Source organism: Lissotriton vulgaris, chromosome 1_1, assembly GCF_964263255.1.
Source record: "Lissotriton vulgaris chromosome 1_1, aLisVul1.2, whole genome shotgun sequence".
NCBI lineage: Eukaryota > Metazoa > Chordata > Amphibia > Caudata > Salamandridae > Lissotriton > Lissotriton vulgaris.
The window spans coordinates 833,762,100-833,777,133 of NC_141685.1; the positions used below are offsets into that span (position 1 = coordinate 833,762,100).

Below are 15,034 nucleotides of genomic sequence, written 5' to 3' on the forward strand. Positions count from 1 at the left end.
CGAACGCAGCAGAGAGGTCTAGTAGCACCAGAGCCTGATGGATCCCTTCCTCCGCATTCCGCCTCAAAGTATTCTGCACCGAAAGAATGACTGCCTCAGTGGAATGGCATGGACGGAAGCCAGCCTGGTTAGGTGCAAGATACTCTGATTCTTCCAAAAATTTGGAAATGCTGTTGCAGACATGAGCCTCCAGAAGTTTGGCACAGTAAGGCAGCAAGGATATGGGCCTATAATTTTGCGGGTCTAGCGGGTTGGCTCCTACTTTTTTTATCAGGGGGATAAGAAGGGCCTTTTTAAATTTGTCTGGGACTTTACCCTGAGTGAGCGTTCCATTCAGCATAGAAAGTATACCCGCGGGAATGCTAGTTCCCACTTCTTTCAGAATGTGAGGGGGGCAGATGTCGTCAAGGGAACCTGATTTAACCTTGGCGAGGAGTTTGGATAAAATGGCACTGTCAACGGGGGGAAAGAATTCCAGGGTCGCAGAGTTATAAAAGGTGTCAGCCAGAAGGAGGGGGGACTGAGTAGTGGGGATGCTTTGTTTTATGGTGCAGATTTTATCAAAGAAAAAGGAGTTTAACGAATTGCAGAGCTCCTGAGTGGGGACCACCGGGAGAGAAGTTCTATCACTGGCACTCAGATTCTCCACAATGTTAAACAGTTCTTTAGATTTATAGGTTACACGAATGTTGTAGGCTGTTGCAGAATTCATAATATTTTAATATTCTAAGAATTAACAATAATATGCCATTACAAGAATGGCATCAGGCCTGTGGACAATACCTACATTATATGTAGAATGTCCTATTACTTACTGGTAATCTTCATTACTCCTGGTCCCGTTGACCTTGTCCCATTCCTTAAAATATGGAGATGACCATCTCCACGACAGAAAAAAGAAAAGGAGCATGCTGGGATACCCTATCTGCTCCCTCCCACTGGGAGTACATAAGCGGTACCAGCCCAGCATGCAGCCTGAAAACACCAAGCCAACAACAGGAAGGCCGGCCGCAAGGGAGGGAGGGAGGGAAGTAAGGAAGGGGACGAGGTCAACGGGACCAGGAGTAATGAAGATTACCGGTAAGTAATAGGACATTACCCCCAGGTCCCTCCTGACCTCGTCCCATTCCTTAAAATATGGAGAATACCAAAGCAGAGAACCCGGCCTTCCGTAACCCCACCAACAACAAGGGCACCAGACCAAAAAACAGCACCCCACAGGCCCGAACCAAGACCCCAAAAGCCAGAAGGGGACTGCCACGGAAACAAGAACCACCAACCGGGCAAGCCAGAAGGGAGGTATAGAAGCAGAGCAAAGCCCCCAAGGGAGCAAGCAGAGGGGCCAAAACCAAGCCCCTCCCCCCCCCAAGACCAAAGGAAGCCCAGGGGAAGCGCGCGCGCCCCAACAGAGAACGGAGCCAGGAAAGGGCAACCAACCAGCGAGAAACCCCCAAGGGCGAAGCACCCGGCCCAAGGGCCCACTAGGCCACCAAACAACCAGGGACCAACAGGCCAACCCAGCCCAAAGGACAAGGGCAGAAAAGAACAGCCTGCACAGGGCGGACAGGCCGAAGGACCAGGAAGGAACAAAGCAGAGGGACCACCCCAACACTGCAGGGGAAGCCCCCAGCAGAACCGAAAAGAGGGCAGCAACAGGGAACCACAGAGGAACCAGGCCACAGGGCAGGACCGACCAAAAGCCAACCCCCGCAGAGACTCCGAAGAGCCGAAGCAACCAACCGGGATAAGATCCCGGCGCCCCAGAAACGACCAAGACCGGGGCAAACCCCCAAAGCAGGAGGCACCTGGACAAAAAACCAGCAATCACCACAACAGAGGTCAGGGAGAGCAAAAAGCCTAACCAAAAACAGACCTGGCAAAAACCAGGGCACAGCGATACAAAAGGGGATGATGGACGGAGCGTTTGAACAAATCAAACACTCACCCCCAGTCAACTGATCTGGGTTTAATCCATCACCATTCTTTAGTTCACTCAGCCACCCCAGTTCAGACATGGCTATATGCAAATCAGTCTGACGCTGTGCCTCATGGGAACAGTGCAGCCCGAACTGCCAAGCCATGTCTTCCCTGGACCGGAAACAAGCATCCTGGGACCGGTTTCGGATTCATAATCCTCATCAGCCAGGCTATCTTGAATCCAGTGGCCAAGTGAACAAGGGACTCACGTCTGAGCATACCCTGCCACACTTAGGGCGAACAAAGCGATACAAAAGGGGATGATGGACGGAGCGTTTGAACAAATCAAACACTCACCCCCAGTCAACTGATCTGGGTTTAATCCATCACCATTCTTTAGTTCACTCAGCCACCCCAGTTCAGACATGGCTATATACAAATCAGTCTGACCCTGTGCCTCATGGGAACAGTGCAGCCCGAACTGCCAAGCCATGTCTTCCCTGGACCGGAAACAAGCATCCTGGGACCGGTTTCGGATTCATAATCTTCATCAGCCAGGCTATCTTGAATCCAGTGGCCAAGTGAACAAGGGACTCACGTCTGAGCATACCCTGCCACACTTAGGGCAAACAAAGCGATACAAAAGGGGATGATGGACGGAGCGTTTGAACAAATCAAACACTCACCCCCAGTCAACTGATCTGGGTTTAATCCATCACCATTCTTTAGTTCACTCAGCCACCCCAGTTCAGACATGGCTATATGCAAATCAGTCTGACCCTGTGCCTCATGGGAACAGTGCAGCCCGAACTGCCAAGCCATGTCTTCCCTGGACCGGAAACAAGCATCCTGGGACCGGTTTCGGATTCATAATCCTCATCAGCCAGGCTATCTTGAATCCAGTGGCCAAGTGAACAAGGGACTCACGTCTGAGCATACCCTGCCACACTTAGGGCAAACAAAGCGATACAAAAGGGGATGATGGACGGAGCGTTTGAACAAATCAAACACTCACCCCCAGTCAACTGATCTGGGTTTAATCCATCACCATTCTTTAGTTCACTCAGCCACCCCAGTTCAGACATGGCTATATGCAAATCAGTCTGACGCTGTGCCTCATGGGAACAGTGCAGCCCGAACTACCAAGCCATGTCTTCCCTGGACCAGAAACAAGCATCCTGGGACCGGTTTCGGATTCATAATCCTCATCAGCCAGGCTATCTTGAATCCAGTGGCCAAGTGAACAAGGGACTCACGTCTGAGCATACCCTGCCACACTTAGGGCTAACAAAGCGATACAAAAGGGGATGATGGACGGAGCGTTTGAACAAATCAAACACTCACCCCCAGTCAACTGATCTGGGTTTAATCCATCACCATTCTTTAGTTCACTCAGCCACCCCAGTTCAGACATGGCTATATGCAAATCAGTCTGACCCTGTGCCTCATGGGAACAGTGCAGCCCGAACTGCCAAGCCATGTCTTCCCTGGACCGGAAACAAGCATCCTGGGACCGGTTTCGGATTCATAATCTTCATCAGCCAGGCTATCTTGAATCCAGTGGCCAAGTGAACAAGGGACTCACGTCTGAGCATACCCTGCCACACTTAGGGCAAACAAAGCGATACAAAAGGGGATGATGGACGGAGCGTTTGAACAAATCAAACACTCACCCCCAGTCAACTGATCTGGGTTTAATCCATCACCATTCTTTAGTTCACTCAGCCACCCCAGTTCAGACATGGCTATATGCAAATCAGTCTGACCCTGTGCCTCATGGGAACAGTGCAGCCCGAACTGCCAAGCCATGTCTTCCATGGACCGGAAACAAGCATCCTGGGACCGGTTTCGGATTCATAATCCTCATCAGCCAGGCTATCTTGAATCCAGTGGCCAAGTGAACAAGGGACTCACGTCTGAGCATACCCTGCCACACTTAGGGCAAACAAAGCGATACAAAAGGGGATGATGGACGGAGCGTTTGAACAAATCAAACACTCACCCCCAGTCAACTGATCTGGGTTTAATCCATCACCATTCTTTAGTTCACTCAGCCACCCCAGTTCAGACATGGCTATATGCAAATCAGTCTGACCCTGTGCCTCATGGGAACAGTGCAGCCCGAACTGCCAAGCCATGTCTTCCCTGGACCGGAAACGAGCATCCTGGGACCGGTTTCGGATTCATAATCCTCATCAACCAGGCTATCTTGAATCCAGTGGCCAAGTGAACAAGGGACTCACGTCTGAGCATACCCTGCCACACTTAGGGCGAACAAAGCGATACAAAAGGGGATGATGGACGGACCGTTTGAACAAATCAAACACTCACCCCCAGTCAACTGATCTGGGTTTAATCCATCACCATTCTTTAGTTCACTCAGCCACCCCAGTTCAGACATGGCTATATGCAAATCAGTCTGACCCTGTGCCTCATGGGAAGAGTGCAGCCCGAACTGCCAAGCCATGTCTTCCCTGGACCGGAAACAAGCATCCTGGGACCGGTTTCGGATTCATCATCCTCATCAGCCAGGCTATCTTGAATCCCGTGGCCAAGTGAACAAGGGACTCACGTCTGAGCATACCCTGCCACACTTAGGGCGAACAAACCAAGAAAGACAACAAAGGCCCACACGGTACCAGGGAAACCAAAACCCTAGAACCGGAAAGGAGGAACCGACCCCCAGGAGGAAAAAGGGAGACACCACGGAACCACCGAAGGCGAAACCCCAAAGGCAGAAAGGCCAACAACAAGGCCCACAGCCCAACCCCAAGAAACCAGCCGCAGAACAGGCAAGCCAGCCAGCCAGGAGGCACACAACACCGCACCACCAGGACCCAGAAGGAGAGCCAAATAAGGAACCTCCAACCAGGAAGGGGCCCAGGAAAGGCACAACAGCCAACCATAGCCAGATCTCCCCAGAAAGGAGAACCAGAGGGGGGAAGCCCAGAGCCCACAAAACGGACCCAGCGCCCTAGCCAACCGAAGGGAGCGGACCCGGAAAGGACCGAAGACCATCCCAGGACCGCGACAAAGCCCAAGAGAAGGAGCAGCCAGGAAAGGACCCCAGCAGGGACCAAAAAGGACCCAAAGCTAAGAAGGGCCCCACAGCACAAAGACCAACACAACCGAGCCAAGAGGAGCACCAGCGACCCAAACGCAAAGCGAACGGGACGCCAAAACAGGGACCGGAAAGGCAAAACCACAGAGGCAAAGCCCCGGCCCCCAGAGCACACGGGAAAAACCCCGGCACCAAAAGCAAAGTAGAGGAGCTCGAAGAAGCCCAAGGCGCACCACTCAACAAGGAAGCGGAAAGGAACACCCCAGCACCAACAAGAGAGCAAAGGGCACAGGCCGAAAACATCCCGCGCGGGAGCACAGGGCCAACGCCAGGCCCCCAAAGCCCCAGAGCCAAAGCAAAGCCAACCGCAACCCAAGGCTGAGCGAGAGGGGCGGGAAGCAGAAACCCAGCCACACACCTGGAAAGGCAGACACCCAAACCCCACAAGCAGGGAAAAGGCACTGCCAGCAGGGCAGGGCACAAGAGCCGAACAACCCAAGAACAAGAGGCCACCCAAAGCAAAAGCCAAGGAAGACCAACAAATCCCAGCCACCACAGGCGAGGAGAACCCCGAGCCAACACTGCCAAAAAGGCCAAGGCCCACCAGAACAGAGAAGGGGCATAACAAACCCACCCCCCCCCCCCAGAAACCAATGGGGGGGGACACCACCAGAAGGCAGACACTCAAAGCATGGGGCAAGCAAAAGCACCCGAAAGGAGCAAGAAGCGCCCAACAGCGAAAAACCGCAGGCAGGCTGGCAGGCAGGCAGGCCGGCACCCAAACAGGCACATACCCCGGTCGAACCAACAGAAGGGCAGGAACCAAGGGGCGAAAGGAAGTCACAGAGAGGCCACACACCCGGGGAGACCGACACCCAAAACCCACCAGCAGAGAAAGGGCACAGCCCAGCCAGGACCGGTAAACAGGGTGGGGCACAGGAGCCTGGGACATGAAGAACAAGCGCCCCACCAAGGCAGAGCCAACGACCCAGCCACCACCGGAGGCAAGAGCGGCCAGCTAAGCAAAGCCCCAAAGCACAACCCACCATCCAGAAAAACAAGAGGGGAGAAGGAAACCACAACAGGAAACCAAACCTCACCAGGCAGAAGGCGAGAAGCAAATCCTACAACAATAGGACCCACCAGGATCCCAACCAGCCCGACCCGGAGCCAACAGCTGAACAAGGACAAGGCGCCACCAGGACAGTGGAAGGGCCCACCAGCCCCCGGACAAGGAAACAAGGGGAGGACACAGGAACCCGCCAAAAGCCAGAAGCCCCGAGCAGGGCTCAAGCAAGGCACCCGAGAGGAAGCAAGATGTGACCAGCAGCGGATACCGCAGAAACCCGACAGGCACGCACCAGGACCGAACCCACAGGAACGCCAGGAACTAAGGGCAGCAGGCCGCAGAAAGCGAGCCACAGCCCAGCAGGAAGACACCCCACCAGGGACGGCCAGGCAGCAGGAGGACCAGAAGCCAAAGCCACAGAGCAACACAGCTGCAGAGCACAGCACAAGCGGCAACCGACCAACTCCAAGCAACAAGCACCAGAGGGACATGCCAGATGGTAACAGCAAAGAAAACAGAAAGCACAGGGAGCCGCAGCAGCAGGAGAAGGCCAGAACACGAGTCCGACAAGGCCCAACCGGAACCCCCAAAACAGCACGCAGGCCAGGGGAACAGGAAGAAAAAGAAACCCAATCCACGCCGCAAAGGCAAGCCAACGGCACACAGGAGAAAACAGAGGCGACTCAGGAACACAGAGGACCAGGGCGCAGGCAGGAAGCGAGAACCGCCCATCCCCAAAGAAAAAAAGGGGGAATGCACACCACACCAAGGGCACAAGCGCACCCCACCAGGGGCGGAACAACCGCAGTGCAGGGGGGCCCGAGCAACAGGGGACCCCCCTCAGCAAGAAAGGCAGGCTGAAGAACTCCTGAGAGAGCCAAAAGGAGGGGGCCCACCCGAACGAAGCAGGGGACCCCACAACAGGAGAAACACCCCAGGACCACTCCAAAGCTGTAACTCCAGAGAAGGAGAAAGGACCTCAAGGAGGCAGGAAGAACGCACCCCCAGCCCACCGCCTCGACCAACAGAACACAACCAGCCGAGGAGGCACGGGGAATGCAAACCAAGGCAGCAAGCACGGAACAGCAACCCCAGCAGCAGAAGAGCCAAGGCAGCACAGGAGACCAAGTGACAAGCGGATACTAGCGGAGGAAAAGGTGGAAAACAGCACCCACCCCACACAACCGGCAGAGAGACGCCCAGAGGATGACTCCCACCAGCAACAGCCCCGGACAACAGGCCAAGAGACGGGAACATGTCCAGCAAGGCCAACCCGCCCATACACAGCCTTAACCGCCACACAGCCCACAAGGACAGTGAACAGGAAAGAAACAGGGACACAATATACACGGTACTCACCAGGGGGGCAGGAAGAGGGCCCCAACAGACCCCCCCCACCCCCAACAGACTGTACAGGCGCCCACCAGCGCCAGGCAGAGAAGTCCCCCCCGCCCACCCCCCCCGCCGAGGCCGCAGCAAGAACCACACCGGCCACAGGCAGGGAGCCCAGGACCAGGCCCAGGAGGAACCTGTAACAGAAAGACAGCAGGAAACCCGGGCACACAGTAAAACAAGAAAGAAACTGGGACCGCTACGCGGTACTCACCAGGAGGGCAGGAGGAGCGCCCCAACAGCCCACCGCCCTCCAACTCCAAGAGACTGCCCAGGTGCCCTCCAGGACATCAGCGCCAGGCAGAGCAGACCACACCACAGAGGAAGGCCAGAATGAGACAGCCCCAAATCCAAGGATATTGCCAAGGCCAAGGCCCCACAGCACGAGGGGATCGCATCACAGAGGCACTGCACGGCAACCCATCCAGAATCCAGAGAGCCAGCCCGCCACATGTCCAAGCCTCATGTAAAAACGTTGCAGCGGTACCCAGTCTTCGTAGCAGTGCAAACGGCTGAAGCACCGAACCCCAGGACACAGCAGCAATCCAGGAACCACACCAAGCAAGGATCGCAAATGCCCGGCGAAACACGCCTGGGGAACGAAGGCAAGCAAACACCACGGAGGCCGGAAACCTTGGAGCAAAGCCCAGCAGAGCCCCCAGGAATCCGCCAACATCCAGAGCAGCGTGTCACCCACAACCGGCCAAGCCCCAGGGAGACGCGCACAGCAACCCGGAAGAGGACCGGGAGAACCAGCACCCCAGCCGTAAAGGGCCGGGCGGCATCCAACGCGGCTCCTGGCAAGCCCGACAGGCCAGGAGAACGCGGAGCAGCAGCAGGACGTCGAGAAGCCCAGCAGCACGACGTGTCCCACAGAGAGGAGGACTTCAGGAACGGAGAGGACAGCCCAGCAGCCCGACGAGACGACCCTGAAGCCACCGCAGGTAAGAGAAAGCAAAAACTCCATCCATTCTGTCGGAAGACAGAAAAAAGAACAGGCTGCATGCTGGGCTGGTACCGCTTATGTACTCCCAGTGGGAAGGAGCAGGTAGGGTATCCCAGCATGTTCCTTTTCTTTTATCTGTCGTGGAGATGGTCATCTCCATATTTTAAGGAATGGGACGAGGTCAGGAGGGACCTGGGGGTAATTGCCAGTATCTTGCCAGTGCAAGCATTATGCAGCAATGGGTACCACCGTGCCATGAGTGTCAACAAAATATCATGACATTACATACTTATCTTATGTTTATGATGCGTCCAAAAATGCCATGGAAGGCCATATTCTTGAGCGAATTATCAACATTATGCCAGCACAGTGTGCAGAAAACTACCTTAATTATGTCAGGGCTTGTATTATGCTATATGTGTCTACACCCCACTTACTTCTTGAATGTTATTACACATTGAAAGAACGAGTGATGTAGAGGCCATCAAACACACACTGAGCGCAAACTACCCTATTATTAACTTTCTTACAGAAAACACTTGTACACATATTACCAGCTTGCCTGCTTCCTAAAGGGAGACATTCATTTATTGTGCCTTTATGTAAAGTAACCATTTCTCATGCTGACAGCTAAAGCTGTATGTAGCCAGATCCCAAAATTATAGTTTCATAGCAAAGTGTGAGCAAAATGGGAAAAAAGTTTCTTCTGGCAAGAGCCAACTTGCAAGTTTTTTTTTGTCATTTTACATGCTTGAATCTTTATGTCATTCCATTCCCTACCTTCCAGGGCTCGTCCTCCTCTTGGTGACAGCAGATGTGCACATTCAACCTCTACAATGCCTATGTTTTCTATTTACAGCTGCGTAAAAAATTTGGAAACATTTTCAGTCTGCAGCTCGCTTGGCAAAACGTGGTTGTCGTGAATGGGTTCGAGGTAATGAAGGAAGTGCTTATCCACAAATCGGAAGATTTTGCTGACAGGGCACATTTCGCAAGTATGGATCTTATGGGATATAAGGACAACTGTCAAGGTGCGCACTCAGAATCTTTGTCTCTTGATTTGCAAACTTGTTTTTTTTTTACATTTACAGACCATTGCATTTCAGATTTTTATATTGTTGTGAGCGTAGTTCATTGTCATATCTTAAGTAGTGAGAACAAATTATACGAAATTATACGTAAGAAAATTCTCTACAGGCTATAAATCGCAGGAAGAGTGTAAAGTTGCTTTTAACCACATTAGTGCCTTATTTACACACACAGGGTCCTCATTAATGAAAAGTGCTGCATCGCTGCGGTAAAACAGCAACGAAACACTTTTCAGTGCGCCCTCCTTGCGACACCATGGATTCGCCGTATTTTTTGTCTCTTGATTTGCAAACTTGTTTTTTTTTTACATTTACAGACCATTGCATTTCAGATTTTTATATTGTTGTGAGCGTAGTTCATTGTCATATCTTAAGTAGTGAGAACAAATTATACGAAGTTATACGTAATAAAATTCTCTACAGGCTATAAATCGCAGGAAGAGTGTAAAGTTGCTTTTAACCACATTAGTGCCTTATTTACACACACAGGGTCCTCATTAATGAAAAGTGCTGCATCGCTGCGGTAAAACAGCAACGCAACACTTTTCAGTGCGCCCTCCTTGCGACACAATGGATTCGCCGTATTTACTGAATGGCACTCCATGTCGCAAGGATTGACAGATACATCAGTATTCCTGATGTATCTGTTGGCACAAAAATGGCGCATTGATGGAGTGTGTCTGGAAACAGACGCAACTCCAGCAATGTGTCATTTCACATGGGGCAATCCCCATGTGAAAAGTCCTGCATCACCCCTTATGCCTGCTTTAAGTGTAATGATTTGACACAGTGAGGCCATAGAAATGGCACAGTGAAATCTCAGATTGCAACACTTCTACAAGCCTTTTCTGCTCCGGAACGCCTACCAAGCATACATTATACCTGATGCCTAATGTAGAGCAGTGGTTTACAAAGTGACTCATCTGCCTAGATGGGAAGACGTTTTCTGCTGTCTTTATTGTTGAGAGCACTACTTGATGATTGCAAACAAAACAGGTGATGGACAGACCTCTCATCAGCCCGGCTAGCTTGACTCCAGTGGTGTGGAGTGCCTGGGACCCACGTCCGAGCATCCCCAGCGCACTTATGGCGGTAATTGCAAACAAAACAGGTCATGGACAGAATGTGGATCAATGCCACACATTCACCCCAGTCCAAAGATCTGGGCCCAAATCCATCGTTTTTTTGCACTCCACACCACCCTGGGTTAGACAATGGCGATATGCAAATCAGCTCTGACCCTGTGCCCCATGGGAACAGTCCAGTCCGAACTACAAAAGCCATGTCCTTCCCAGAACAGAATCAAGCATCCGAGGACCGGACCGGTTTCGAGGTAACACCTCTCATCAGCCCGGCTAGCTTGACTCCAGTGGTGTGGAGTGCCTGGGACCCACGTCTGAGCATCCCCAGCGCACTTATGGCGGTAATTGCAAACAAAACAGGTGATGGACAGAATGTGGATCAATGTCACACATTCACCCCAGTCCAAAGATCTGGGCCCAAATCCATCGTTTTTTTGCACTCCACACCACCCTGGGTTAGACAATGGCGATATGCAAATCAGCTCTGACCCTGTGCCCCATGGGAACAGTCCAGTCCGAACTACAAAAGCCATGTCCTTCCCAGAACGGAATCAAGCATCCGAGGACCGGACCGGTTTCGAGGTAACACCTCTCATCAGCCCGGCTAGCTTGACTCCAGTGGTGTGGAGTGCCTGGGACCCACGTCTGAGCATCCCCAGCGCACTTATGGCGGTAATTGCAAACAAAACAGGTGATGGACAGAATGTGGATCAATGTCACACATTCACCCCAGTCCAAAGATCTGGGCCCAAATCCATAAATTTTTTGCACTCCACACCACCCTGGGTTAGACAATGGCGATATGCAAATCAGCTCTGACCCTGTGCCCCATGGGAACAGTCCAGTCCGAACTACAAAAGCCATGTCCTTCCCAGAACGGAATCAAGCATCCGAGGACCGGACCGGTTTCGAGGTAACACCTCTCATCTGCCCGGCTAGCTTGACTCCAGTGGTGTGGAGTGCCTGGGACCCACGTCTGAGCATCCCCAGCGCACTTAGGGCGGAATTTGCAAACAAAACAGGTGATGGACCGAATGTGGATCAATGTCACACACTCACCCCAGTCCGAAGATCTGGGCCCAAATCCATCGTTTTTTTGCACTCCACACCACCCTGGGTTAGACAATGGCGATATGCAAATCAGCTCTGACCCTGTGCCCCATGGGAACAGTCCAGTCCGAACTACAAAAGCCATGTCCTTCCCAGAACGGAATCAAGCATCCGAGGACCGGACCGGTTTCGAGGTAACACCTCTCATCAGCCCGGCTAGCTTGACTCCAGTGGTGTGGAGTGCCTGGGACCCATGTCTGAGCATCCCCAGCGCACTTATGGCGGTAATTGCAAACAAAACAGGTGATGGACAGAATGTGGATGCCTGATATGAGTGCGCCGCGGAAGGACGAATAGGTCCAAGGAGGAACCAGACCGAACTACTCGGTCTCTTTCTCTGCCAGGCAACCCATGAGGCTTTTTACAAAGAAATAACAGAAAAAGCTTGAGGGAATCCCCCTCCAACAGTTACAGCGCCTTAGCGTGCGCTACACATAGCCAAAATATGACACAAACACTTAATTTAAGTTCTTTATAAATTAATTTGCACTTTATCACATATCTCTTTGGTCCTGAGGAAAGCCAGCTTAGAATTCAAAAGGCACTGGCTGAAACATGTAGACCACACTGGACGCTGGAGGTCATCATAGCACTCCTTACGTCCCTTTGCCTTTTTAACCTGCTAACAGAGGCCCAGTTTATTAAAAATTGTTAACCCTCGGGTGCTGGGACCTCCTGTATAGCTTTTTAAATCTTCACTTGTCTCACCCCTTCACCGCACACTCAGCAATATACCAGCTCCGCAGTCACCTGGCGTTGCAGCACACCCGGGGCACATTCGGTGCCACTGTGGTGGGCCCGATGATGAAGCATGCCACCGACTAGGTCGGTGGGTGAGGGCTTTATAAGGAAAACAGTGCTTTTTTCCTTATTATTATTGTCTGACGTACCTGAGTCATCTATACCCCTCCTAAACTAGCTAGTCCACATTGATCTATACATATAACCCAGGGGATACGGGCTAGCCTACCTAGTCCTCTCTCTCCCTTTGATCTGCATAAGGCTATTAAGAATGCCCTAGACCAGAAGGACAGCAGAACATTCTGGAATCTGGTCCACTCAGGGAAAACCGAGGGCAGGACCACCGTTGATCCAAACATCGATGAAGAATCCTGGCATCTATATTTTAAAGAATTATATTCAAGACTGTGTGCTGGTCTAAGTGCCAGTAAGGCTCCGCCATGCGATCTTAATTTTGACCCCTTATGGGATATACCGTTGTGCACAATGGGCGAAGTAGCATTAGCCTTAGCAAAGCTACAACCCAACAAAGCACCAGGACTGGACAAAATCCTGGGGATCTGTTAAAAAATGAGCAGTCAGTGTGGATCCCATATCTATTGTCACTTTTTAATGCAATCCTTCATGGCCTCCCAGCACCGGCCCTATTTTCAAAAAAGGGTCCCCAATTGAGCCCGCGAACTATAGGCCAATCAGCCTTATTGATGTCACGCAAAAAATTTATAGGAGGGTATTATTAGGTAGGCTTCAAGATTGGATGGAAGACTGAGAGGTATTAACTCCGCTGCAAGCAGGATTCAGAGCTAAAATCTCAACTATAGACCAACTGTTTAGGCTTCAGTTGATCTACTGGAAGCATGTGGACTTGAAGCCCGCGTTTGATATGGTGGACCTCGACCAGCTGTGGAGTATTTTGCTGGACATGGGAGTTCCACCATATTTGTGTTTCCAACTCAAACCCCTCCACGAGGGCACATATGCCAGAGTGAGATGCGGTAAGAATGGTCAACTAACAGCGCCCTTTCCTGTGGGAAAGGGGGTAAGGTAAGGTTGTGTCCTTGCCCCAACCATCTTTTCATTATTTCTTTCATTATTTCTAAATGGTCTTATTGAAGATCTGCTTGCCGCAAAGGATTTGGACTCCCCAAGAATAGCATCATCTAAATTTCCCGCACTAATGTTTGCGGATGACACTCTGCTCCTCTCGAAATCATCAATAGGGATGCAGCGAGTGCTAAAGGAGTTCGACCAGTTCTGCAAAAAAAGGAACCTCATAGACAATATTAATAAAATGAAATACAGGGTGTTCAATGCTCACTCACCTGCTGATGGATGATAGGCCACTTGAGCGGGTTCATATCTTTGACTACTTGGGCCTATCTATAAATGATAAGATGGGATGGGGACCCCAAATGGAAAAGGCAAATTTGAAATTAGCCCAGACAATAGGGGGAATAATGAAAGTCCAAAAGACCTGTGCTAAAAGAGCTATAAGCCCACCGCTTGAGATCTACAAGGTGCAAGCCAGGACTGCTTCCCTATACGGGGCCGAACTCTGGGGACATTGCCCATCTAATGCCATTACACTTACTGAAAAAAAGTTCATCAGACAAATTTTGGCTCTGCCAATAAATACACCCCTAGTGCCGATACGGTTGGACTTAGATATCCTCCCTGTGGTGGATCTAATCTCAACACGACCGCTGCTATATTGGCGACGGTTGTGGAGTACACCTGAGCTGAGACACTACAGGGAGGAATTAAAAGCGGTAATGTCAGTAATGGTGGCTGTACGCAGTATACCTTGGCTGTCTTTTGTCAGGGATACTTCCCGGGCCGTGGGTAGAGAAGATCTATGGGCTACCCCTGAGGAATCGTGTGTAGCCACCCCTAAGAAACAAGTTGCTAAAGCAGTGAAAGACTATAAATACACTAGTTTGATTAAGGCAGTTAAAACCACTAGTCTAACGTATGGATTCTTGGACTTTAAGTCCCATTACCGATTTCAGCCTGTGTTAGACTCAATACAGCCTTCCTTAGCAAGGAAGTTGTATTTGCAATTCAGATATGAGCCGCTCCCACTCTTTGCAGTAACTAATAAGTGGGCGGGTGCTACAAAGTCCCTCTGCCCTGGATGCATGGTGGAGGAGGAAACAATGACCCATGTAATGCTTTTCTGCTCTGCATACAAGCAGTCCAGGTCCAAATGGATCATTCAACTGTGCAGAAACTTGGGTATTAGGAACCATTGTGAATTTTTTAGGATCCTAAAAACTGATACAAACCCAGTCTATGTTGTTGTAAGTTTTAAATTTCTCCTTGCTATGTGGCGAAAACGAAGGTATTTGCTGAAGAATGGCACTTAGTTATTGTGGCTATTTTTATGAAATGCGAATTTTATACAACAGTAACATTGTGGAAATCGCCTCTGTGTGAGAGACAGAGTGCTTGTAAGCGGGTTGCCTCATTGAATACGGACGTTTAACTTTTAAGGTTTTCCTAATATTTTTTAAATGCTTTTATCGTTAAATTATTGTTTTCAAAATAAGTGTTTTGACATGAAATTTCCCTACTTGTTACTCTACCCTGACCTTCACTCAACCTGTAAATACCAGAATTTATTTTTTT

At 50.9% G+C, this 15,034-nt stretch overlaps 1 protein-coding gene across 2 annotated transcripts in view; it reads left to right on the top strand.

The window, feature by feature from the left end:
* The window catches only part of LOC147747972 (cytochrome P450 2D4-like), a 179,475-nt gene that overhangs the window by 70,086 nt on the left and 94,355 nt on the right, over window positions 1–15,034 (top strand). For both annotated transcript variants that reach the window (XM_086957408.1, XM_086957417.1), the window contains exon 2: window positions 9,245–9,416. In XM_086957408.1, the coding sequence (XP_086813534.1) occupies window positions 9,245–9,416 (172 nt within the window). The remainder of the gene's footprint in view (window positions 1–9,244; window positions 9,417–15,034) is intronic.